Source organism: Hyla sarda, chromosome 12 (genome assembly GCF_029499605.1).
Source record: "Hyla sarda isolate aHylSar1 chromosome 12, aHylSar1.hap1, whole genome shotgun sequence".
NCBI classification, from domain to species: domain Eukaryota; kingdom Metazoa; phylum Chordata; class Amphibia; order Anura; family Hylidae; genus Hyla; species Hyla sarda.
In genome coordinates, this window is record NC_079200.1 from 43,127,684 (window position 1) to 43,154,682 (window position 26,999).

At 46.0% G+C, this 26,999-nt stretch overlaps 1 protein-coding gene across 3 annotated transcripts in view; it reads right to left on the reverse strand.

The window, feature by feature from the left end:
- Positions 1 to 26,999, reverse strand: part of ACE (angiotensin I converting enzyme) — a 147,178-nt gene that overhangs the window by 102,088 nt on the left and 18,091 nt on the right. Inside the window, exons 1-2 of one of the 3 annotated variants that reach the window (XM_056548167.1) lie at positions 6,494 to 6,509; positions 6,047 to 6,317 (exon numbers count right to left, since the gene is read on the reverse strand). In XM_056548167.1, the coding sequence (XP_056404142.1) occupies positions 6,047 to 6,317; positions 6,494 to 6,498 (276 nt within the window). In that variant the 5' untranslated portion in view covers positions 6,499 to 6,509. Of the gene's footprint in view, positions 1 to 6,046; positions 6,318 to 6,493; positions 6,514 to 26,999 lie in introns of those variants that run through there. The other 2 variants (XM_056548165.1, XM_056548166.1) reach the window with 2 other exon arrangements.

The following is a 26,999-nucleotide window of genomic DNA, read 5'->3' on the forward strand; positions in this document are numbered from 1 at the left end:
GTACAGCTGGATGTACTATGAGCATTTAACGCTTAATTGCTTTCTTTATCTATGTAAACGTCTGTCTTACTGGCATCTCTGGAATTCCTATCAGCATTCTACAGCTATGGTTACAGTCCTTTCTCCCCCTTTATTGTCAAAATCTTGACATGAACATTTCTTTAATGCAATATAAAATAAAAAAGGCTCGAATTTAGAAATTGTATTGCTTTGTTTACTATGCACTTGGTTACACTTCTCCTTTCGTTATTGTTATGCTCCTCTGGCACGTTCCATTGCTAAAATTAGAATTGGGAAGGAGGGAGTGCCCCATATACATCATTCAAGTGCTTCTGAATTTCTTGGGGCATACAATTTTAGGCAGTGTGGATTGAGGACAAGGAATGCATAGAGAGGGGGCTTTGGTATGATTGGCAGGGCTGCTATGACTTTAAAAAATAGGGAGAACACATTCAGCTCCCCATAGGATCGTCACCTTTTAACTTCCGATTTTTGATGTCAGTATAATACATATAAAGCTATATGGGTGCACAGGTTGGTGAATTTTTTTTCTCATCTTAAAAAGGGGTACTCCGGTGAAAATCTTTTTTCTTTTAAATCAACTGGTAGCAGAAAGTTAAACATATTTGTAAATTACTTCTATTAAAAAATCTTAATCCTTCCTGTACTTATTAGCTGCTGAATACTACAGAGGAAAGTCTTTTCTTTTTGGAATGCTCTCTGATGACATCACGAGCACAGTTCTCTCTGCTGACGTTATTATAATAATAATAATAACGCTTTATTTATTGTTGTCCTTAGTGGGATTTGAACCCAAGTCCCCAGCACTGCAAGACAGCAGTGCTAACCACTGAGCCACCATGCTGCCCTTAGCATACATCTGCTATGCATGGTTGCTAAAATGGACAGATGTCAGCAGAGAGCACTGTACTCGTGATGTCATCAGTGTTCCAAAAAGAAAGGAATTTCCTCTGTAGCATTCAGCAGCTAATAAGTACTGGAAGGATTAAGATTTTTTAATAGAAGTAATTTACAGATCTGTTTAACTTTCTGGCACCAGTTGATTTATAATAAAAATAAATTAAAAAGTGTGTGTGTTTACAGTGGAGTACCCCTTTAAAAAACAGACATACTGCATACTATTATGAAAATACTAAGCTTTGCATCAGATCTTACACAGCAGTGTAAAGTATGGTGTGCTATAAAGCTAGTTTATGTTGGAGGTTTGGGCTGGGAAGTAGCAGATTAGGTTCAACACTGATAAATGTAAGATTATGCACATTGGCTGACATTTATCATTGTCTTTAGACGTTGTGTCTAGAAAAAAAAAGGTGCAAAAAAAAAAATATAAAAAAAAAAAAAAAAAAAAAAAAAAAAGCGTAAGCAGGGTTTATTTGCGCCTTTTGTTTTACACATTTCTGCTGATTGAGTTGCAATCCACATTATATGGAAGTGTTTTACGAACTGCGCCTTTTTGTAAAAAGGCGAAAATCCACTGAAAAAAAGTCTCGAAAAACTACACCAGCCCAGACTTAGCTTAGCTTTTTGGTTTATGTGAAAAAAAAATCATGGGGGAAACAAAAGGGGCACAGATAAAAGATGGGAAATAATTCTACCGCTGTACAAATCACTAGTCAGACCACACATAGAATACTGTGTACAGTACTGGGCACCAATGTACAAGAAAGATATAGTGGAGCTGGAGAGGGTTCAAAGACGGGCAACCAGGGTAAGGCTGGGTTCACACCACGTTTTTCAAATACGGTTACCGTATACGGTTTTCCGCTAAACTTATGGCAAAAACTGTATGCAACCGTATGACTCCAAATTAAAATGTATACGGTTTTCTCCCGTACGGTTCTATCCGTTTACATCAGTTTTTGACAACGGTTTTGCTATTTTGTTGGAATTAGTTTTCCAGCAATTTAATAAAGTTACTATTGTTCTATTGAAATCCCAATCTGCGCATGTGTCAACTCCAAAAACGGATTAGAAAAACCGTGTGCAACCGTATTCTGAAATTCTGTGTACGGTTCTCAGACAACAATGTTAAAAGAACCGCATACGGTTCGCATACGGTTTTCCAACCAGAGGCAAAAACGTGGACGACAGCGTTTTTTGCCTACGGTTGAAAAATCGGCAAAACCGTATCAGAGGCAAAACGGATGCAACCGTACACAACATTTGGAATATGGTCGTATACTTTTTTGCTGAAAACCGTATACGGTTACCGTATTTGAAAAACGTGGTGTGAACCCAGCCTTATATGGGGAATGGGAGGACTACAGTACCCAGAAAGATTATCAGAATTAGGGTTATTCAGTTTAGAAAAATATAATATATATGGCTTAAGGGGGGGGGGGGTGACTTAAAGGGGTATTCCAGGAAAATTAATTAACTTTCTGGAGCCAGTTGATATAAATAAACAGATTTAAAATGACTTCTATTAAAAAATCTTAATCCTTCCAATAATTATCAGCAGCTGAAGTTGAGTTGTTCTTTTATGTCAAGCAACAGTGCTCTCTGACATCTCTGCTTGTCTCAGGAACTGCACAGAGTAATTTGCTTCTACTCTGGACAGTTCCCGAGACAGGTGTCAGAGAGCACTTAGACCGAAAAGACCGAACTAAACTTCAGCAGTTCATAACTACTGAAAGGATTAAGATTTAATAGCAGTAATTTACAAATAGTTTTAATTTTCTGGAGCCAGTTGATCAGGAGGCAGTACAGAGATCCCTTCTATTATATATTTATACCCAGGACTATATCTTTAACAAGGGGGCATCCTCTAGGCATAAGAAGGTTTTTACACCAGCACAGATGGGGGTTCTTTACTGTAAGAGCAGTGAAACTATGGAACTCTCTCCCGGAGGAGGTGGTCATGGAGAACTCAACAGAATTCAAAAGAAGCCTAGATACATTTCTGAAGAGTAATATCATTACAGGTTATGGATATTAGATGTATAGGGACAGAAAATGAATCTAGGGATTTATTCCAATTGCCCCATTGAGAAGGGGGCATCCCCTACGACTAGAGGAAAGAAGGTTTCACCATCATCACAGACAGATTCTTTACTGTAAGAGCAGTGAGACTATGGAACTCTATGCCGCATGATGTTGTGATGTCTGACAAGTTCAAGGGGGACCTGGATGTTTTTCTGAAAAACTATAAAACTTTATTGGTTATGGATACTAGATTTGTGTGGAGAGAACATTGATCCAGGGATTTATTCTAATCACCATATCAGAGTCGGGAAGGAATGTGTCATGGGGCAATTGACATCAGCCTCATGGGGTTTTTATTTTTGCCTGCCACAGTAGAGACACAATAGGGATATAGGTTGAATTTAATGAACTCTTGTCTTTTTTCAACCTTAAGAATTATGGGGGGGAGATTCATCAAAATCTGTGTAGGAGGAAAAGTTGACTAGTTGTCCATAGCCGATCGCTTACGTTTTTGAGTGGCCCCTTAAAAGATTGGTTCCTATGGGTAAGTGGTCAACTCTTCCTCTGCACAGGTTTTGATAAGTGTCCCCCTATGTTGTTACTATATAGTTCTTTACAGCATATTGCTCTTTACTGTATTTAACCAGACAAAGTGGGGAAGATTTATTAAAACCTTACATAGGAAGAGAGGCGCTTCTTGAGATCGCTTTTCATTTTCTTAAAAAGTCCTCTGAAAAATAAAAGCCATCTGATTGGTTGCTATGGGCAACTGCACCACTTTTCATCTCCCCCAGAGTTCTTAAAGGAAAACAAACACAGTCACCTGTTCACCCGCATTATAAGCCAATACACCAGGTTATAGTGCGGGTGAACAGGAGACCGATGTGGGGTCGCGGACTGCTATACCTACCTGCCGTCCGGAGCCCCGAGCCCCTGAAGGTCCCCCTCTTCCAGCGCTGACTTTTGCTTTAAGGCGGGCTCGCCGGCTAGATTTAAATATTCGTAAGTGTCGGTCACGTGAGCGCTGAATAAATAATAGTGCTTTTCATTGTTCAAGACAAAATATTATATCATTTTTTTTTATGTTCACCTAATATCATTGGGCTTTTGTAGTTGACAGAGAGCCAGGTCATGCATTAAATTCCTCAATACCCCATCCAGAATAAATTATCCGGATTTTACCGAAACCCTGAAACCCTTGTATTAGAAGACTTCGCTAAGAAGTGATAGAGCAGCTACTGGCTATTGTTCTGTATTAGTGAGGTTCAGTTTGTAATTCACTTTTTTATATTCTACCTTTGCCAGAAGCTATTTTTAAATTCCCCTCCCCCCCTTCTATTTACAAGTTATTTTTGGAATTCTCCGACCCACAGAAAAAAAAAAAAGTCTGGATCGAGCACGCTGGATTCAACCCTGTGGTTTGAGGAGAATGTGTTCATTATACTTCATAACATATGCACCGCATGGATAGGGATAAAGCCTGATGGGCAGTTATACCAACATGACGGGGGGGGGGGGGGGCAGACATTTAAAAAAAAATAAAAAAAATGAAAAATTAAAATGTTTAATAAAAATAAAGTTCTTTAGAGTTTGAGCCCTTTGTATAAAAAAAAAAAAAAATCATATCATTCATATATATATATATATATATATATATATATATATATATATATATATATATATATACACACACACACACGAAGAGTAATGGGAATGCCAATTAAAGGTTAATGGGTTTGATGTAAACATATAAAGCAGTGTTTCCTGACCAGTGTACCTCCAACTGTTGCAAGACGGCTTGCTGGGAGTTGTAGTTTTGCAACAGCTGGAGGCACACTGGTTGGGAAACACTGAAATAAAGGGTAAAGAGTTCCCCATATATATACACGCTTTATGAAAAAAAAATATATATGCTTAATTACCTGTGCCCTGAAATAATAAATAGGAGTAAGATTAAAAAAATTTTTGGTGGTGTATAATATATATATATATATATATATATATATATATATATATATATATATATATATATATATATATATATATATATATATATATATATATATATACACACATACATACACACACACACACGTATATATATACACACATATATACATATACACATACATACACACACACACACGGAACAATATACAATTATACATATACCAGCCACATCTCATGGGCAGGAGAGGAACCATTTCTAGGGGAAGAATTTAAATTTATTTATTTTTTATAATTTTAAATTTATTTATTTATTTATTTATTTTACATAATTATATATACACACCATTCATCTGCTTTAATGTTTATACCAACTATTGCCCTGCGTATAAGTGAACATCTTACATCAGTGGTCTCCAAACTGCAGACCTCCAGATGTTACAAAACTACAACTCCCAGCATGCCCGCACATTGTTTTACATCATTCCCCCACATGACATTCTGGGAGACATCTCATTCTGTCATTCACTTCAGAGATGCTGTAATCCGGGCTATGGGCGATTAGGCAAAACCACGATCCATGACCACCTGACTTGATTATACACATTACTATTATATTTTTATTACAATGTGCGCTCCCACTGACTGTATGTGACACATGTATTGATGATATACCTGAACCTGCTACACCTCTAGAGGGGGCTATTGATGAGGAGACAGTGTAATACTACATACTGGGTCAGACTGGATCCAGATCAGTGTTTTCATAACCAGGGTGCCTCCAGCTGTTGCAAAACTACAACTCCCAGCATGCCCGGACAGCCGAAGGCTGTCCGGGCATGCTGGGAGTTGTAGTTTTGCAACAGCTGGAGGCACCCTGGTTATGAAAACACTTTTATATTGATATTGAAAAAAAGAAGCACCACCTTCACCTGACAGCTCCTAGTGTCACACACTCTATTGACTTACCCCACCTGTCTGCCAGGTCTTGTGCCAGTGATGTGGTACCAGCAGGACTCCACTGGTTTAGTGCAGATAGTTGCCATTTATAATTATTTAAATATTTATTAATACAATGATTGCACTTTCCTTCTGCTCAGTGTCTTGGCAGCTGAATAAAGCAGAGCCCTGTAGCTGTGGGGTGCCCCCTTACCTGCTGGGCAGAGTTGTACTCCGTTATGTTGGTGTTGTAGGTCCAGCTGGCTTGCACACTCTTGGAGAACATCACCTCCGCCGTGCTGTTGAAGTCACTGGTGAACTCTTGGGCATCACTTTCCGAGGTTCCATAATTTTTGTTTGGCAGCAAGGCATTGTCCAGGGCGGCGGTGGTGGTGCCCACCAGGAGCACCCCCAAGAGAAGCGTCCTGATCATCCCCGGGCACTGCCAGCCAGGTGGTCCCCGCTTCACCTTCATCCCCCTCCCCCTGTGGGTAGAACAAGACACTGGCTGGTTACAAGGTCTTTTATAAAGAAGAAGGAGAACGCCAGCCCTCTGGTGCTACCTCCCGCCGGAGATAAGAAGACACAGGCTGGCCCTCTCCATCCTGGAGGAATGGCACAATCCACGGGCACAGGGAGGAAGCCAAAGTCCTTCAAATACCTCATCCACCTCCTGACAGACGCGGCTCACACTCCTCCCAAGGAACAGCAGCTTAACTCCTTCTGGTTACTCCATGTTCTACACTGCCAGCACCCTGCTATACCGCGACAGCACCCTGCCCTCTGCTATACCGCGCCAGCACCCTGCCCTCCGCTATACCGCGCCAGCACCCTGCCCTCCGCTATACCGCGACAGCACCCTGCCCTCCGCTATACCGCGACAGCACCCTGCCCTCCGCTATACCGCGACAGCACCCTGCCCTCCGCTATACCGCGACAGCACCCTGCCCTCCGCTATACCGCGACAGCACCCTGCCCTCCGCTATACCGCGACAGCACCCTGCCCTCCGCTATACCGCGACAGCACCCTGCCCTCCGCTATACCGCGACAGCACCCTGCCCTCCGCTATACCGCGACAGCACCCTGCCCTCCGCTATACCGCGACAGCACCCTGCCCTCCGCTATACCGCGACAGCACCCTGCCCTCCGCTATACCGCGACAGCACCCTGCCCTCCGCTATACCGCGACAGCACCCTGCCCTCCGCTATACCGCGACAGCACCCTGCCCTCCGCTATACCGCGACAGCACCCTGCCCTCCGCTATACCGCGACAGCACCCTGCTATACCGCGCCAGCACCCTGCCCTCTGCTATATGGTGACCCTGCTATACCGCGCCAGCACCCTGCCCTCCGCTATACCGCGAAAGCACCCTGCCCTCCGCTATACCGCGACAGCACCCTGCCCTCCGCTATACCGCGACAGCACCCTGCCCTCCGCTATACCGCGACAGCACCCTGCCCTCCGCTATATGGTGACCCTGCTATACCGCGCCAGCACCCTGCCCTCTGCTATATGGTGATCACCCTGCCCTCTGCTACACGGTGATCTGCCAGACATCCAACATACATTGCATAGTAAGGGTAAAATAGATCAGTCAGAAATCCTATACATACAGGACAACTTACTACATCCTATATAAATACATTATATGTACAGAATGACCTGTATCACAGCCAGACACCCAATTTTATTTTATTTAATACACTATACTAAATATACTGGGTGACTTGCATGGTTTCCAGACATCCTATAGAATCTATCATATATAATTCCTGCCATGGATCTTATATACACAGTGACATAAATCACTGCCAAACACCTTCTATAAAGAGATATATATCCACCTCCTTATATACGATATCTGGCAATGATACACGGTATGTACAGGATTAAATGTATCACTGCCTGATATCTTATATAATCTATAGCTACAGCCTGACATGCAATATACACTGCTCAAAAACATAAAAAAGGAACACTTAAACGACACAATGTAACTCCAAGTCAATGACACTTCTGTGAAATCACACTGTCTGCTCAGGATCAACACTGATTGACAATCAATTTCACATGCTGTTGTGCAAATGGAACAGACAACAGGTGGAAATTATAGGCAATTAGCAAGACAACCCCCAATAAAGGAGTGGTTCTTCAGGTGGTGAACACAGACGACTTCTCAGTTCCTATACTTCCTGGCTGATGTTCTGGTCACTTTTGAATTCTGGCGGGGCTTTCACTCTAGTGGTAGCATGAGAAAGAGTCTACAACCCACACAAGTGGCTCAGGTAGTGAAGCTCATCCAGGATGGCACATCAATACGAGCTGTGGCAAGAAGGTTTGCCATTTAATCAGCGTATTGTCCAGAGCAGAGGCAATGCCAGGAGACTGGCCAATATACGAGATGTGGAGGAGACCGTTGGAGGGCAACAACCCAGCAGCAGGACCGCTACCTCTGCCTTTGTGCAAGGAGGAGCACTGCCAGAGCCCTGCAAAATGACCTCCAGCAGGCCACAAATGTGCCCATGTCTAGTCAAACGGTCAAAAACCCGACTCAATGAGGGTGGTATGAGGGCCCGACGTCCACAGGTGGGGGTTTTGCTTACAGCTCAACACCGTGCAGGACGTTTGGCATTTGCCAGAGACCACCAAGATTGGCTCATTAGCCACTGGTGTCCTGTGCTCTTCACAGATGAAAGCAGGTTCACACTGAGCACGTGAGAGTCTGGAGACGCCGAGGAGAACAGTCTGCTGCCTGTAACATCCTCCAGCATGATCGGTTTGGCAGTGGGTCAGTAATGGTGTGGGGTGGCATTTCTTTGGGGGGGCCACACAGCCCTCCATGTGCTTGCCAGAGGTAGCCTGACTGCAATTAGGTACCGAGATGAGATCCTCAGACCCCTTGTGAGACCATATGCTGGTGGGGTTGGCCCCGTGTTCCTCCTAATGCAAAACAATGCTAGTCCTCATGTGGCTGGAGTGTGTCAGCAGTTCCTGCAAGAGGAAGACATTGATGCTATGGACTGGCCCGCCCGTTCCCCGGACCTGAATCCGATTGAGCACATCTGGGACATCACGTCTCGCTCCATCCACCAACACCACATTGTATCACAGACTGTCCAGGAGTTGGCGGATGCTTTAGTCCAGGTCTAGGAGGATATCCCTCAAGAGACCATCCGCCACCTCATCAGGAGCATGCCCAGGCATTGTAGGGAGGTCATATGGGCACATGAAGGCCACACACACTACTGAGCTTCATTGTGACTTGTTTTAAGGACATTACATAAAGTTGGATCAGCCTGTAGGGTGGTTTTCCACTTTGATTTTGAGTGTGACTCCTCCATGGGTTGATAAATTTGATTTCCATTGATAATTTTTGTGTGATTTTGTTGTCAGCACATTCAACTGTATGTAAAGATGAAAGCATTTCATACAATTAGTTCATTCATTCAGGTCTAGGATGTGTTATCTTGGGGTTCGCTTTATTTTTTAAGCAGTGTACGAGATGTCTGACAGTAATGCATGCTATTCTATGTACATCGTATCTTCAACGTGTGTTCATACCCTAAGGCTCAGTTTCGACTTGGTTTTTTGTGGCCCAAAAAAACGTAAGAAATAAAACACCAGAAAAAACGCCACAGCATTTTCCTGTGTTTGGAGTTTTTTTTTCTTGCGTTTTTTGCATTTGAGTGGAAATTGCATTTTTGGCCCCTTTGGTGTTTTTTTTTGGTACCCAAAATTTGTTGGGTACCACAAAAAAAAAATGCAGTAGTGATGGATTTTTTTTTATTTATTTAACAAAGTGTATATTTTTTTATAACAAAATTATAAATTTTTAATAAAGTGTGTGTTTCACTTTTCCCCCCCTCTTTTTAAAAAATTTGTTTTAGGTAGTACTACTACTCCAAGCATGGAACAGACTGTTCCATGATGGGAGTAGTAGTAGTACCTGTACTAATGGACATATCACCCCGTGTGTCAGTCGTGATCATCTCACTGGCCGGAGTATAGTGCAGAGATGCAAGCACTGTAGAGAGCTGCTCCACATCTCTGCAATAGATAGGATGATCGCATCGGGTGTCAGGAGTGATACCTGCTGTGATCTGTCCTTAATTGCTGGTCCTACTACTCCCAACATGGAGCACACTCTGCTCCATGCTGGGAGCTGTAGAATCTGCATTAATAGACAGATCGCAGCGAGTGTCACTTCTGACACCTGTTGCGATCTGTCTATCAATGCAGGTAGTACAGCTCCCAGCATGGAGCAGAGTGTGCTCCATGTTGGGAGCAGTAGTACCTGCAGTTAAGGAAAGATCACAACGGATGTCACTCCTGACACCCGCTGTGATCCTCGTTTTTTAATGTATAGATGCGGGCGGCCACTCTTCTATGGTCCCCTGCACTGACGTATATATACACACACCTATTCATATTTCCCACAGAGAGCTGTGATTGGCTGGAACCATCTGGCCAATCACAGCTCTCTGCGGGAAATATGAATAGATGTATATACACGGCAGTGCAGGGGACCATAGAAGAGCGGCCGGCCGCATCTATAAATGATACAGAAGGATCGCAACCGACCCGGGGCAATCTGTCAATTAGTACAGGTACTACTACGCCATTGTATTCCATGCTGGGAGTAGTGGTATTACCCAATGGAAAAAAAATTTGAAACACACACACACACACACACACTTTTCATTATTGTCGGCTACATTTTTAGTGCCCTGCCCACACAAATTGATCCCTGTTTAAAAGAATAATAAAAAGGGTTATAAAAAAGATAAATTTCATTAGATGCAATTTTTTCTCTTCACTACTGTATCTTTTTTATTTAATGGTACCCTACGAAATTCAACTGAAAAACACCTAGTTGAAAGAGAACTTTGCGATTTCTCATTGATTTACAGCTAACATCTGGCCGCAGTGTTTTTTTTGGCCGAAAAAAACGTCATGCGGTAGAATTGGCATTTTTCTTTGTGTTTCCGCCCTCTGGCTATGTTCACACGGCAAAATATCCACCCATGTATTCTGCAAAAAGCAGAAATTAAAGATGGCAATGCATTTCCGAGCGGATTCTGCCAAAAGAATTGACATGGAGAAACAGAATTTAATGGAGTTACATGATGAGATAATCACAGGATTTGCAATAAAACACCAACTAAATAAAACTTATTTTTTCAAAAAATGGCACAAAAACTGCATCACGAAGTAGAATAATGATATTAAAAAAAAAAAAAAATAAATAAAAGTATTTTCGTAGCCTTAGGCTAGGTTTACACTGCATTAGTGCTTGCGTTAGACATATGCATTGGTAGTCTGCCAAAAATGGAATGCCAACCTATACTGGACTGGAGGGCAGCAGAGGTCATGCACTTCAGTGGCCAAAACTTTGTGGCCCTTTTCAGGCTGCAAGTTATTTTTAGCAGATCAGACAACGCAACAGACCGCGTCAAATATTGTATACGTTAGTGGATTGAGTTTTTTGTCCTGTCCCCCCCCCCCCCCCCCCCCAAGCCATCGAAGCAAATAGCATCTGTTGGCTATGGCAGAAAAATGCTAGAGATATAAAGTCCGAGGAATTTGACCTGGTGATAACAAGTATACGGTTTCTGTGCATTGACAAGAAGTAGTTCTAGCTGGTGACCCAATGACCCCACAGTCCATACCATCCACACCCTCCAATAATGCCCTTACCTGCACAGGTTACACAGTATATACTTCCCTGCAGACACTGACACAATTACAGTCATGTAACCAAGTAAAGAATCAGCGATGTAACCACATCTATGGAACGTTACAGGGGCCTCATATCCAGTAGTCATGAGAACTATGAGCAGAACAAGGAGCCTCATCTGTCTGAGAGCCCCCCCCCCCCCTTATGCTGTCTCTATAAGATCACCTGAAGCAATTACACAAATTAACCCCTGCACTGCCTGGAAAAACCTCAGGGCCAAGTTCAGATGTTGTGCTGTGGTTCAGTTCAAAGCATACATGCATCCTTGTATATGCTCCTCACTATAACTTGCTAAGGGTATGAATACACTACATATCTGCCCCCGTTAATCGTAACTGTCAGCATCCCGCCGAAAACCAAATACCAACATATACTGTTAAAAAGAGCAGCAAACTCCATTCACTTCCATGGCCGAACAGAGTCAGCCTTAGTCACACCGGGGGACATGTATCATTGCCTTTAGACTACTTTTCCCGTCTAACGATTTTGCGCAATTGTGTTTTTTTTGCATTTGGGTTGCGTTTTTTTTTGGTGGATGATTTTCTAAAGTTGTCAACATTTTGGTGTACCGTAGACAACTTAATCCAGTGGACTGTTATTTATCATTTGCGCTCAAAAAATGTAGACTTTTTTTGGGCGCAATTGCGTCATTTTTGTCAAAATCGTCTACAAATCTACAAGTGGTAGCAAGGACACGTAGAAAGTGTCTGATGCTCCACTGTTTAAAGCCAAGCAAGCATGGGTGTTGAAATTGTGTGTTAATTCATTTTTTGGTGCAAGTGTCTCTAGAATATGTGATGTAATTGGCCAGTGCTTTCCGTTATTTCCGTTTACACTTAAACTTTTTTTTTCAAAAATACAAACATAAAAAAATTAAAAAAAACATATTCCAAATTAACTACATTGTTATTTCACAATGTAGTCAGCATCCTTTTTTTTGACATTCTCAACATGTACTTTTACTATTTTGACTATTTTCCCACCAAACCATAAACATATGTGAATCTGTTGGTCGTCTTAAGAACACAATTTTAGTGTCTGCACAACAGATGCGATTTCCTAATCTATAATCAGCTGACCCCGAATCTGTGCCGAAACATGCACGTATTCATTAACTATTAGTGGACTGCTGACCTGATTGTAGTTTGCTAGGGCGTACAATATTTTTTGGGTCAACTCATGTCTGTTTTTTCATATGGACAGAAAATGATGGTCTGGCCTGATTTCCACTCTGTGTCAAATATCTTACATGCTGACAACATTTCATGATCAGAGGGGGAGATTTTACTAAACCAGTGTAGAGGAAGAGTAGTGCAGTTGGCCATAGCAACCAATCAGATCGCTCCTTTCATTTTTTTAAAGAAGCAATCTGATTGGTTGCCATGGGCAACTGCACTACTCTTCCTCTGTACAGTTTTTGATAAATCTCCCCCAAGAAAAATGACCAAAATGCAGGAAAAGCTGGGACCGTTTTTCAGGCGTTTTTGCTGGTGGACAAAAAAAACCTCAGTGGAATCCTGAAAAACAATAGAACAAAAGCCCAGCGTCCAGGATACACCACTATTCCTGTGAGGTGTAGAACAGGTCTACAAATAGAACTGTGTGAAGATTTAGACCATTGCACAAAATTTATCATGGGGTTTGCCCAAGTTTGATAAATTTGGAGAAAATGCACCAAATTTAGACCAACCAAAATGATATACAAAAAACGTCTACCAACAACAACATTGATACATCTCCCCCACCGTTCAGGACGTATGCGCTTTTTTAAATGGACTAATGACGGGGGTTGTTGCACTTTTCAAATAGAGCATACGTCCATAAAGAAGTCACTAGGTGACTCCTTGCGGCCATAGAAGTGAATACAGTCCACTGCTCCTGTTAACAGTATATATGTCGTCATCCCGTTTTCGTCAGGATGCTGACAGATACGAATAACGGGGGCAAAAACATGGGGGGAGATTTATCAGAACCTGTCCAGAGGAAAAGTTGCTGAGTTGCCCATAGCAACCAATCAGATCGCTTCTTTCATTTTTCAAAGGCCTTTTAAAAAAATGAAAGAAGCGATCTGATTGGTTGCTATGGGCAACTGGGCAGCTTATCCTCTGGACAGGTTTTGATAAATCTCCCCCCATATAGTGTACGTACCTCAACTGTACTGTCTACCAGGTAGAGTGCAGTGCAGTCTTGCCAAGACAACATTAAAAGCTTGAAGGGTCTTGTGTGCAGGTCCCATTTATTAGAATAGGATCCGTGCCGATTGGTCTCCACTTGGCTTGACTTTGTCTCATGAACTGCAGTGTCAGTTTTTCAAACCTAGGTGTTTTTTGGCTGTGTTTTTTGGCTGGCCTTGTATGGCCATGTTCACACAATGGAATTTCAGAGCGGAAAACTTCAGTTCGGAAATTCCATTGCTGCAGAGTCCCATTATTTTTAATGGGATTCTACTGCAGTTTGAACATGGTGGAATTTCTACTGCAGATGTTTCCATTGTGGAAATTCCGGTCTCCGCCAAGAGAAGTCAATCCTTTTTGCAGAATCCACTCAGAAATGCATAGCTGTCTATGAAGACCATGCATTTTCAAGCAGTCCTAGTGCCTAGAACATGTTATTTGCATAATGTCTGCTAATGTATCCCCTACCCTTGTAGATGGCAGATACATTTCTGAAGTGAGAATACCCCTTTAGGGTACGTTCACATGGGCGGATTACCTGCAGAATTACCTACAGAAAATCTTCAGTGGATTTTGCTACTATTGACATCAATGGGTCTGAAGGAAATTTGCTTCTATTGCGGATTTTCTGCTGACCCATTGAAGTCAATGGTAGCAAAATCAGCTGCAGATTTTCTGCAGGTAATCCACCTGTGTGAATGCAACCTTAGGCTAGGTTCACACTGCGGAATCTCCGGGTAGAAAATTTCCACCCGGAGATTCCGAGTGTGGAATCAGTCGGCGCTGGGACCACGCGGACACTGCAGTCTCCAATAGACTGCAATGTGTTCCGTGAGTATTTCCGCCTGAAAAATGAGCAACATCATTCTTCAGGCGGGGGGCAGAGGTCACAAAATGAAGTCTGCCTGCAAGGGTACAGGGGTGCAACTCCTGTACTGGGCCACCACAAACTCCCCCTCTTAACAACAGCCGTCCTCCGCGCCCATTCCTTGAGGCATTTCACAAACATCCTTCTCAGGGCTGGTGAACAAAAAAACTGGGGAGAGAGTCCATGTGGCATTGCACTTATTGCCCTTACATGCTCAGTTAGGTAAAGGAGTTGAGAACTGGGATAAAGATGTAAACATGTGAGATTTTTAGGACTTGCAAATGCATACTGGAGAATAAGGATGAGTTTGGATCGGGCTGCCGGAGGATTTCTACCCGAATGCCTTTGCTAATAGGGCACTTCGGCAATAGCTACTTCTCCCCATAACATTATGCAAATAAATACACATTTTCTGGCAACATATGACAATATTACCTATACATAGTAGCTCTGTTACTGTACTTGTTACCTAGGCTTCCAGGAGAACTCTCTGGCCACAAGAGTACCCTATACACAATCGACAGGAAAATGGTTTGACATTAGATATTACTGACTATTTATGGACTGACTATTTAGACTGGTTAGCTACAGTCCTGACTAGACATGACATTTAAAATATGTATATAATAGATATTATATGACCAGTCCTCAAAGGATAGTAAAGAGAAGAGCAATAGAAGAAAAAAAAAAAAAGGAAGGGAAAAAGATATAAAAAATAATAATGTAATAAATGTAGACAGTAGAATTATAGAAAACCTGAATCAAGGTTAGGAATAATATGAACAATGTTTAATAGTATTAATAAATATCACATCTCACATCTGGGCGGGGCCCTTGCACCAGATGTTAGTATATAAAAACATATGAATGTAAGAATATATGAATACAACAACCACCTAAAAGATGAGTATATAAATATGGCCCGAAAATGTCCATATATATATATATATATATATATATATATATATCTATATATATATATATATATATATATATATATATATATATATATACATACAACTAATAAGTACTGGAAGGGTTCATATTTTTAATAGAAGTAATTTAAAAATCTGTTTAACTTTCTGGCACCATATGATTAAACAAAAAAAAAAAGATTTCCACCGGAGTACCCCTTTAAAGGTAACTGTATGGCAGTGAGGTAGTGGATACGCTTCTCCGACAGAGTCAGGATACCTCCTAGATATATTGCCATGAATAAGTGGGACATTAAATACTTCAGACATTTTTGTATAAACACCTTATTTACATTTTATTACAATGTGCCTTAAACAATACAATCTGACAACAATGACAATATTTGCATTTACTTCTGCAAAAAGGAATAAACAATATATATTACTCTGAAAATGTATTTTTTCTTTTTATAGTACCGCTCCACAGTTCTGGTACATTAGAGTTCTTAGTAAAGGATCACGGCTGTAAGCCGGGCACATGAACTTAGGCAAATGGTTACAGGAGCTCTTGGTGAGTCCACCAGGCACTTTTCTTAAATGTTGCATAACCTAGAAAGCAGTGGTACTTCCACAAAACAAAGTTAGTCTCTTGACTGAACAGCAAAGATATCACACGCATTCTTCAGCCTGGGAATTTTCCATACCAGCCTCGCCTATCAGACTGCTTCCTAGACTGGGACATATAACAGGGACCACGGGACTGTGCCCCCTCCAATTCCCTCCGGACAGGGTAGACTCGGTTATTGAGGAACTAATAGTAACCACCATTTGAACAGCAGTAGTTTGCACCACTGGGGGACAAGGCGTGGGTGCTTTGGGTCAACCAAACCTCCTCTTCAGCAGGAGTAGGCCGAGGCACTTTAGTTGGTGCCCGGTGGGTAGGTCAAACCTCCTCAATGCTAGGAGTAGGCCTGGGCGCATCTGTACTGGATACTGCTGCTCCTCGACTTAGGGTGTACATGGGAGAGGTGACAGCCATCTTAGGTAGCTTTGATAGGTACTCAGGTAACTTAGACAGGTACTCATGCATATCACGGTCTACTTGCGGCTCATTGCCAAAGATCCACCAGGGCAGCGGTGGTGACCGGGGGTGTGCTGTGGGCTTCTGGACGTTGGGGGTATGCTCTGGGCTGGGGGTAGATGGAGGGGTAGAGAAAGCGGCCTCAGCCGGGGTACTCACTTCTGACTCTTCTGTATGGATCTCCGCCCAGGATCCCCAAGTCCGGTGATGAAGGGACAGCCACACCGGTGACGCTCCTCTGGAAGATGCAGGCGTTCCTCCCACCGGAGTTTCTGGCTTTGGGCCTCTTTAGGACACCAGACACTCTGTCCAGACTGGACCTCACTGTAGCTCAGCAATGCCTCAAAAGAGAGTGAACTAGCTCCACCCAAGGTTTATATGGGGGAGACTCTGGAGGGGTCCCATAGGTCACCCTGTAGGTCACATGATCAATGATACCTTCCTTGGTTTCAATCACATGACAAAAATACTTAAAGGTATACAACAATATATGTACATGTGGTGTCCTTGTACTGTACGCGTACTGTACCTTGTGTTTTCAGTCCCCAAAGTCAGAGTTCCTACGTACTGATAGGATTCTCTTAGTGGGATAACCCCTAGTCGCCTCTTCCTTCTTTAATTTTATGTATATATTATATATAATGTATAGTGTAAATGTTGCTTCCAGGACCTTAGGTCACATGATTAACAATTATATTTTTCTGCTAAGGTTATGGACCTTCCAGGTCAGGTGCTCATGTCACGTGTTGTACCACAATGCTTTGTATTAGGACTGACAGGTCTGGGGGACCAATAAGCTTGAAGCCTGGCCCTTCAGATATAAGGGCGCTGTTTCCACTCATCGCTCTCTTGGGTTCTGGACTAGCAGAGAGATTGAAGCTCTGTGTATACTGTCACGATGCCGGCAGGCAGGTAGTGGATCCTCTGTGCCAGAGAGGGATTGGCGTGGACCGTGCTAGTGGATCGGTTCTAAGTCACTACTGGTTTTCACCAGAGCCCGCCGCAAAGCGGGATGGTCTTGCTGCGGCGGTAGTGACCAGGTCGTATCCACTAGCAACGGCTCACCTCTCTGGCTGCTGAAGATAGGCGCGGTACAAGGGAGTAGACAGAAGCAAGGTCGGACGTAGCAGAAGGTCGGGGCAGGCAGCAAGGATCGTAGTCAGGGGCAACGGCAGGAGGTCTGGAACACAGGCTAGGAACACACAAGGAAAACGCTTTCACTGGCACGATGGCAACAAGATCCGGCAAGGAAGTGCAGGGGAAGTGAGGTGATATAGGGAAGTGCACAGGTGAAGACACTAATTGGAATCACTGCGCCAATCAGCGGCGCAGTGGCCCTTTAAATCGCAAAGACCCGGCGCGCGCGCGCCCTAGGGAGCGGGGCCGCGCGCGCCGGGACAGGACCGAGGGAGAGCGGGTCAGGTATGGGAGCCGGGGTGCGCATCGCGAGCGGGCGCTACCCGCATCGCGAATCGCACCCCGGCTGGAAGCGGAATCGCAGCGCCCCGGGTCAGTGGATCTGACCGGAGCGCTGCAGCGGGAGGAGTGTAGCGAGCGCTCCGGGGAGGAGCGGGGACCCGGAGCGCTCGGCGTGACAGTACCCCCCCCCTTGGGTCTCCCCCTCTTCTTAGAGCCTGAGAACCTGAGGAGCAGACTTTTGTCTAGGATGTTGTCCTCAGGTTCCCAGGATCTCTCTTCAGGACCACAACCCTCCCAGTCCACTAAAAAAAAGGTTTTCCCTCTGACCTTTTTAGAAGCTAAGATCTCTTTGACAGAGAAGATGTCCGAGGAGCCGGAAACAGGAGTGGGAGGAACAGATTTGGGAGAAAAACGGTTGAGGATGAGTGGTTTAAGAAGAGAAACGTGAAAGGCATTAGGGATACGAAGAGAAGGAGGAAGAAGAAGTTTGTAAGAGACAGGATTAATTTGACACAAAATTTTGAAAGGACCAAGATAGCGTGGTCCCAACTTGTAGCTAGGGACACGGAAGCGGACATATTTAGCGGAGAGCCATACCTTGTCTCCAGGGGAAAAAACGGGAGGAGCTCTTCTTTTCTTATTCGCGAATTTCTTCATGCGTGATGAAGCCTGTAAGAGAGAATTTTGGGTCTCTCTCCATATGTGTCACGATGCCGGCTGGCAGGTAGTGGACCCTCTGTGCCAGAGAGGGATTGGCGTGGACCGTGCTAGTGGACCGGTTCTAAGCCACTACTGGTTTTCACCAGAGCCCGCCGCAAAGCGGGATGGTCTTGCTGCGGCGGTAGTGACCAGGTCGTATCCACTAGCAACGGCTCACCTCTCTGGCTGCTGAAGATAGGCGCGGTACAAGGGAGTAGGCAGAAGCAAGGTCGGACGTAGCAGAAGGTCGGGGCAGGCAGCAAGGATCGTAGTCAGGGGCAACGGCAGAAGGTCTGGAAACACAGGCAAGGAACACACAAGGAACGCTTTCACTGGCACTAAGGCAACAAGATCCGGCAAGGGAGTGCAAGGGAAGTGAGGTAATATAGGGAAGTGCACAGGTGAAAACCCTAATTGGAACCACTGCGCCAATCAGCGGCGCAGTGGCCCTTTAAATCGCAGAGACCCGGCGCGCGTGCGCCCTAGGGAGCGGGGCCGCGCGCGCCGAGACAGAACAGACGGGGAGCGAGTCAGGTAGGGGAGCCGGGGTGCGCATCGCGAGCGGGCGCTACCCGCATCGCGAATCGCATCCCGGCTGGCAGCGGGATCGCAGCGCCCCGGGTCAGAGGACGTGACCGGAGCGCTGCAGCGGAGGGAGTGAAGCGAGCGCTCCGGGGAGGAGCGGGGACCCGGAGCGCTCGGCGTAACAGTACCCCCCCCCCTTGGGTCTCCCCCTCTTCTTGGAGCCTGAGAACCTGAGGAGCAGACTTTTGTCAAGGATGTTGTCCTCAGGTTCCCAGGATCTCTCTTCAGGACCACAACCCTCCCAGTCTACTAAAAAAAAATTTTTCCCTCTGACCTTTTTGGCAGCCAAAATTTCCTTGACCGAGAAGACGTCCGAGGAGCCGGAAACAGGAGTGGGAGGAACAGATTTGGGAGAAAAACGGTTGAGGATGAGTGGTTTGAGAAGAGAGACGTGAAAGGCATTAGGGATACGAAGAGAAGGAGGAAGAAGAAGTTTATAAGAGACAGGATTAATTTGACACAAAATTTTGAAAGGACCAAGATAGCGTGGTCCCAACTTGTAGCTAGGGACACGGAAGCGGACATATTTAGCGGAGAGCCATACCTTGTCTCCAGGGGAAAAAACGGGGGGAGCTCTTCTTTTCTTATCCGCGAACCTCTTCATGCGTGAAGAAGCCTGTAAGAGAGAATTTTGGGTCTCTCTCCATATAATGGAAAGGTCACGAGAAATTTCATCCACAGCGGGCAGACCAGAGGGCAAGGGGGTAGGGAGGGGGGGAAGAGGGTGACGGCCGTACACCACGAAAAATGGGGATTTGGAGGAAGATTCAGAGACCCTGAAGTTATACGAGAATTCGGCCCATGGAAGGAGATCTGCCCAGTCATCCTGGCGGGAGGAAACAAAATGTCGCAAATAATCACCCAGGATCTGGTTAATTCTTTCTACTTGTCCATTGGACTGGGGATGATATGCAGAGGAAAAATTTAATTTAATCTTGAGTTGTTTACAGAGAGCCCTCCAGAATTTAGACACGAATTGGACCCCTCTATCCGAGACAATCTGCGTAGGCAACCCGTGAAGACGAAAAATGTGTACAAAAAATTGTTTAGCCAACTGAGGCGCAGAAGGAAGACCAGGAAGAGGGATGAAATGTGCCATTTTGGAGAATCGATCAACGACCACCCAAATAACGGTGTTGCCACGGGAAGGGGGTAAATCAGTAATAAAATCCATACCAATCAGAGACCAAGGCTGTTCGGGGACAGGCAGAGGATGAAGAAAACCAGCGGGCTTCTGGCGAGGAGTCTTATCCCGGGCACAGATAGTGCAGGCTCGCACAAAGTCCCCAACATCCGTCTCCAGAGTCGGCCACCAATAGAAGCGGGAGATGAGTTGCACAGATTTCTTGATGCCCGCATGACCTGCGAGATGGGAGGAGTGACCCCATTTGAGGATTCCGAGGCGTTGGCGTGGAGAAACAAAGGTCTTTCCTGGAGGAGTCTGCCTGATGGAGGCAGGAGAAGTGGAGATCAGGCAGTCAGGTGGAATGATGTGTTGCGGAGGGAGATCAACTTCTGAGGCATCCGAGGAACGAGAGAGAGCATCGGCCCTAATGTTCTTATCGGCAGGACGAAAGTGAATCTCAAAATTAAATCGGGCAAAGAACAGAGACCACCGGGCCTGGCGAGGATTCAGCCGTTGGGCAGACTGGAGGTAGGAGAGGTTCTTGTGGTCGGTGTAGATAATAACAGGAAATCTTGATCCCTCCAGCAGATGCCTCCATTCCTCAAGTGCTAATTTAATGGCTAGAAGCTCTCGATCCCCGATGGAGTAGTTCCTCTCCGCTGGAGAGAAGGTCCTAGAGAAAAAACCACAAGTGACAGCATGCCCGGAAGAATTTTTTTGTAGAAGAACAGCTCCAGCTCCCACTGAGGAGGCATCAACCTCCAATAGGAAGGGTTTGGAAGGGTCAGGTCTGGAGAGCACGGGAGCCGAAGAAAAGGCAGACTTGAGTCGTTTAAAGGAGTCTTCTGCTTGAGGAGGCCAGGACTTGGGATCAGCATTTTTTTTGGTTAAAGCCACGATAGGAGCCACAATGGTAGAAAAATGTGGAATAAATTGCCTGTAATAATTGGCGAACCCCAAAAAGCGTTGGATAGCACGGAGTCCGGAGGGGCGTGGCCAATCTAAGACGGCAGAGAGTTTGTCTGGATCCATCTGTAGTCCCTGGCCAGAGACCAAATATCCTAGAAAAGGAAGAGATTGGCATTCAAACAGACATTTCTCAATTTTGGCATAGAGTTGGTTGTCACGAAGTCTCTGAAGAACCATACGGACATGCTGGCGGTGTTCTTCTAGATTGGCAGAAAAAATTAGGATATCGTCCAGATATACAACAACACAGGAGTATAACAGATCACGAAAAATTTCATTGACAAAGTCTTGGAAGACGGCAGGGGCATTGCACAGTCCAAAGGGCATGACCAGATACTCAAAGTGTCCATCTCTGGTGTTAAATGCCGTTTTCCACTCGTCCCCCTCTCTGATGCGGATGAGGTTATAGGCGCCTCTTAAGTCCAATTTAGTGAAGATGTGGGCACCTTGGAGGCGATCAAAGAGTTCAGAGATGAGGGGTAAGGGGTAGCGGTTCTTAACCGTGATTTTATTAAGACCGCGGTAGTCAATGCAAGGACGTAGGGAGCCATCTTTTTTGGACACAAAGAAAAATCCGGCTCCGGCAGGAGAGGAGGATTTACGGATAAAGCCCTTTTTTAGATTCTCCTGGACGTATTCGGACATGGCAAGAGTCTCTGGGGCAGAGAGAGGATAAATTCTGCCCCGGGGTGGAGTAGTACCCGGGAGGAGGTCGATAGGGCAATCATAAGGCCTGTGAGGAGGTAGAGTCTCAGCTTGTTTTTTGCAGAAAACATCCGCGAAGTCCATATAGGCCTTAGGGAGACCGGTTACTGGAGGAACCACAGAGTTACGGCAAGGGTTACTGGGAACCGGTTTTAGACAGTTCTTGGAACAAGAGGACCCCCAACTCTTGATCTCCCCAGTGGACCAATCCAGGGTTGGGGAATGAAGTTGAAGCCAGGGAAGTCCAAGGAGAATCTCCGAGGTGCAATTGGGGAGGACCAAAAGTTCAATCCTCTCATGATGAGATCCGATGCTCATAAGAAGGGGCTCCGTGCGGAAACGTATGGTACAGTCCAATCTTTCATTATTTACACAATTGATGTAGAGGGGTCTGGCGAGACTGGTCACCGGGATGTTGAACCTGTTGACGAGAGAGGCCAAAATAAAATTTCCTGCAGATCCAGAGTCCAAGAAGGCCACTGTAGAGAAGGAGAAGGCAGAGGCAGACATCCGCACAGGCACAGTAAGACGTGGAGAAGCAGAGTAGACATCAAGGACTGTCTCACCTTTGTGCGGAGTCAGCGTACGTCTTTCCAGGCGGGGAGGACGGATAGGACAATCCCTCAGGAAGTGTTCGGTACTAGCACAGTACAGGCAGAGGTTCTCCATACGGCGTCGTGTCCTCTCTTGAGGTGTCAGGCGAGACCGGTCGACCTGCATAGCCTCCACGGCGGGAGGCACAGGAACAGATTGCAGGGGACCAGAGGAGAGAGGAGCCGAGGAGACGAAACGCCTCGTGCGAACAGAGTCCATATCTTGGCGGAGTTCCTGACGCCTTTCAGAAAAACGCATGTCAATGCGAGTGGCTAGGTGAATAAGTTCATGTAGATTAGCAGGAATTTCTCGTGCGGCCAGAACATCTTTAATGTTGCTGGATAGGCCTTTTTTGAAGGTCGCGCAGAGGGCCTCATTATTCCAGGACAATTCTGAAGCAAGTGTACGGAATTGTACGGCATACTCGCCAACGGAAGAATTACCCTGGACCAGGTTCAACAGGGCAGTCTCAGCAGAAGAGGCTCGGGCAGGTTCCTCAAAGACACTTCGGATTTCCGAGAAGAAGGAGTGTACAGAGGCAGTGACGGGGTCATTGCGGTCCCAGAGCGGTGTGGCCCATGACAGGGCTTTTCCGGACAGAAGACTGACTACGAAAGCCACCTTAGACCTTTCAGTGGGAAACAGGTCCGACATCATCTCCAGATGCAGGGAACATTGGGAAAGAAAGCCACGGCAAAACTTAGAGTCCCCATCAAATTTATCCGGCAAGGATAAGCGTATCCCAGGAGCGGCCACTCGCTGCGGAGGAGGTGCAGGAGCTGGCGGAGGAGATGACTGCTGAAGCTGTGGTAGCAACTGTTGTAGCATAACGGTCAGTTGAGACAGCTGTTGGCCTTGTTGCGCTATCTGTTGTGACTGCTGGGCGACCACCGTGGTGAGGTCAGCGACAACTGGCAGAGGAACTTCAGCGGGATCCATGGCCGGATCTACTGTCACGATGCCGGCTGGCAGGTAGTGGACCCTCTGTGCCAGAGAGGGATTGGCGTGGACCGTGCTAGTGGACCGGTTCTAAGCCACTACTGGTTTTCACCAGAGCCCGCCGCAAAGCGGGATGGTCTTGCTGCGGCGGTAGTGACCAGGTCGTATCCACTAGCAACGGCTCACCTCTCTGGCTGCTGAAGATAGGCGCGGTACAAGGGAGTAGGCAGAAGCAAGGTCGGACGTAGCAGAAGGTCGGGGCAGGCAGCAAGGATCGTAGTCAGGGGCAACGGCAGAAGGTCTGGAAACACAGGCAAGGAACACACAAGGAACGCTTTCACTGGCACTAAGGCAACAAGATCCGGCAAGGGAGTGCAAGGGAAGTGAGGTAATATAGGGAAGTGCACAGGTGAAAACCCTAATTGGAACCACTGCGCCAATCAGCGGCGCAGTGGCCCTTTAAATCGCAGAGACCCGGCGCGCGCGCGCCCTAGGGAGCGGGGCCGCGCGCGCCGAGACAGAACAGACGGGGAGCGAGTCAGGTAGGGGAGCCGGGGTGCGCATCGCGAGCGGGCGCTACCCGCATCGCGAATCGCATCCCGGCTGGCAGCGGGATCGCAGCGCCCCGGGTCAGAGGACGTGACCGGAGCGCTGCAGCGGAGGGAGTGAAGCGAGCGCTCCGGGGAGGAGCGGGGACCCGGAGCGCTCGGCGTAACAATATGATGGAAAGGTCACGAGAAATTTCATCCATAGCGGGCAGACCAGAGGGCAAGGGGGTAGGGAGGGGGGGAAGAGGGTGACGGCCGTACACCACGAAAAATGGGGATTTGGAGGAAGATTCAGAGACTCTGAAGTTATACGAGAATTCGGCCCATGGAAGGAGATCTGCCCAGTCATCCTGGCGGGAGGAAACAAAATGTCGCAAATAATCACCCAAGACCTGGTTAATTCTTTCTACTTGTCCATTGGACTGGGGATGATATGCAGAAGAAAAATTTAATTTAATCTTGAGTTGTTTACAGAGAGCCCTCCAGAATTTAGACACGAATTGGACGCCTCTATCCGAGACGATCTGCGTAGGCAACCCGTGAAGACGAAAAATGTGTACAAAAAATTGTTTAGCCAACTGAGGCGCTGAAGGAAGACCAGGAAGAGGGATGAAATGTGCCATTTTGGAGAATCGATCAATTACCACCCAAATAACAGTGTTGCCACGGGAAGGGGGTAAATCAGTAATAAAATCCATACCAATCTGAGACCAAGGCTGTTCGGGGACAGGCAGGGGATGAAGAAAACCAGCGGGCTTCTGGCGAGGAGTCTTATCCCGGGCACAGACAGTGCAGGCTCGCACAAAGTCCACAACATCCGTCTCCAGAGTCGGCCACCAATAGAAGCGGGAGATGAGTTGCACAGATTTCTTGATGCCCACATGACCTGCGAGATGGGAGGAGTGACCCCATTTGAGGATTCCGAGGCGTTGGCGTGGAGAAACAAAGGTCTTTCCTGGAGGAGTTTGCCTGATGGAGGCTGGAGAAGTGGAGATCAGGCAGTCAGGTGGAATGATGTGTTGCGGAGAGAGTTCAACTTCTGAAGCATCCGAGGAACGAGAGAGAGCATCGGCCCTAATGTTCTTATCGGCAGGACGAAAGTGAATCTCAAAATTAAATCGGGCAAAGAACAGAGACCACCGGGCCTGGCGAGGATTCAGCCGTTGGGCAGACTGGAGGTAGGAGAGGTTCTTGTGGTCGGTGTAAATAATAACTGGAAATCTTGATCCCTCCAGCAGATGCCTCCATTCCTCAAGTGCCAATTTAATGGCCAGAAGCTCTCGATCCCCGATGGAGTAGTTCCTCTCCGCCGGAGAGAAGGTCCTAGAGAAAAAACCACAAGTGACAGCATGCCCGGAAGAATTTTTTTGTAGAAGAACAGCTCCAGCTCCCACTGAGGAGGCATCAACCTCCAATAGGAAGGGTTTGGAAGGGTCAGGTCTGGAGAGCACGGGAGCCGAGGAAAAGGCAGACTTGAGTCGTTTAAAGGCGTCTTCCGCTTGAGGAGGCCAAGACTTGGGATCGGCATTTTTTTTGGTTAAAGCCACGATAGGAGCCACAACGGTAGAAAAATGTGGAATAAATTGCCTGTAATAATTGGCGAACCCCAAAAAGCGTTGGATAGCACGGAGTCCGGAGGGGCGTGGCCAATCTAAGACGGCAGAGAGTTTGTCTGGATCCATTTGTAGTCCCTGGCCAGAGACCAAATATCCTAGAAAAGGAAGAGATTGGCATTCAAACAGACATTTCTCAATTTTAGCATAGAGTTGATTGTCACGAAGTCTCTGAAGAACCATACGGACATGCTGGCGGTGTTCTTCTAGATTGGCAGAAAAAATTAGGATATCGTCCAGATATACAACAACACAGGAGTATAACAGATCACGAAAAATTTCATTAACAAAGTCTTGGAAAACAGCAGGGGCGTTGCACAGGCCAAAGGGCATGACCAGATACTCAAAGTGTCCATCTCTGGTGTTAAATGCTGTTTTCCACTCATCCCCCTCTCTGATGCGGATGAGGTTATAGGCACCTCTTAAGTCCAGTTTAGTAAAGATGTGGGCACCTTGGAGGCGATCAAAGAGTTCAGAGATGAGGGGTAGGGGGTAGCGGTTCTTAACCGTGATTTTATTAAGACCGCGGTAGTCAATGCAAGGACGTAGGGAGCCATCTTTTTTGGACACAAAGAAAAATCCGGCTCCGGCAGGAGAGGAGGATTTACGGATAAAGCCCTTTTTTAAATTTTCCTGGACGTATTCAGACATGGCAAGAGTCTCTGGGACAGAGAGAGGATAAATTCTGCCCCGGGGTGGAGTAGTGCCCGGGAGGAGGTCGATAGGACAATCATAAGGCCTGTGAGGAGGTAGAGTCTCAGCTTGTTTTTTGCAGAAAACATCCGCGAAGTCCATATAGGCCTTAGGGAGACCGGTTACTGGAGGAACCACAGAGTCACGGCAAGGGTTACTGGGAACCGGTTTTAGACAGTCCTTGGAACAAGAGGGCCCCCAACTCTTGATCTCCCCAGTGGACCAATCCAGGGTTGGGGAATGAAGTTGAAGCCAGGGAAGTCCAAGGAGAATTTCCGAGGTGCAATTGGGGAGGACCAAAAGTTCAATCCTCTCATGATGAGATCCGATGCTCATTAGAAGGGGCTCCGTGCGGAAACGTATGGTACAGTCCAATCTTTCATTGTTTACACAATTGATGTAAAGGGGTCTGGCGAGACTGGTCACTGGGATGTTGAACCTGTTGACGAGAGAGGCCAAAATAAAATTTCCTGCAGATCCAGAGTCCAAGAAGGCCACAG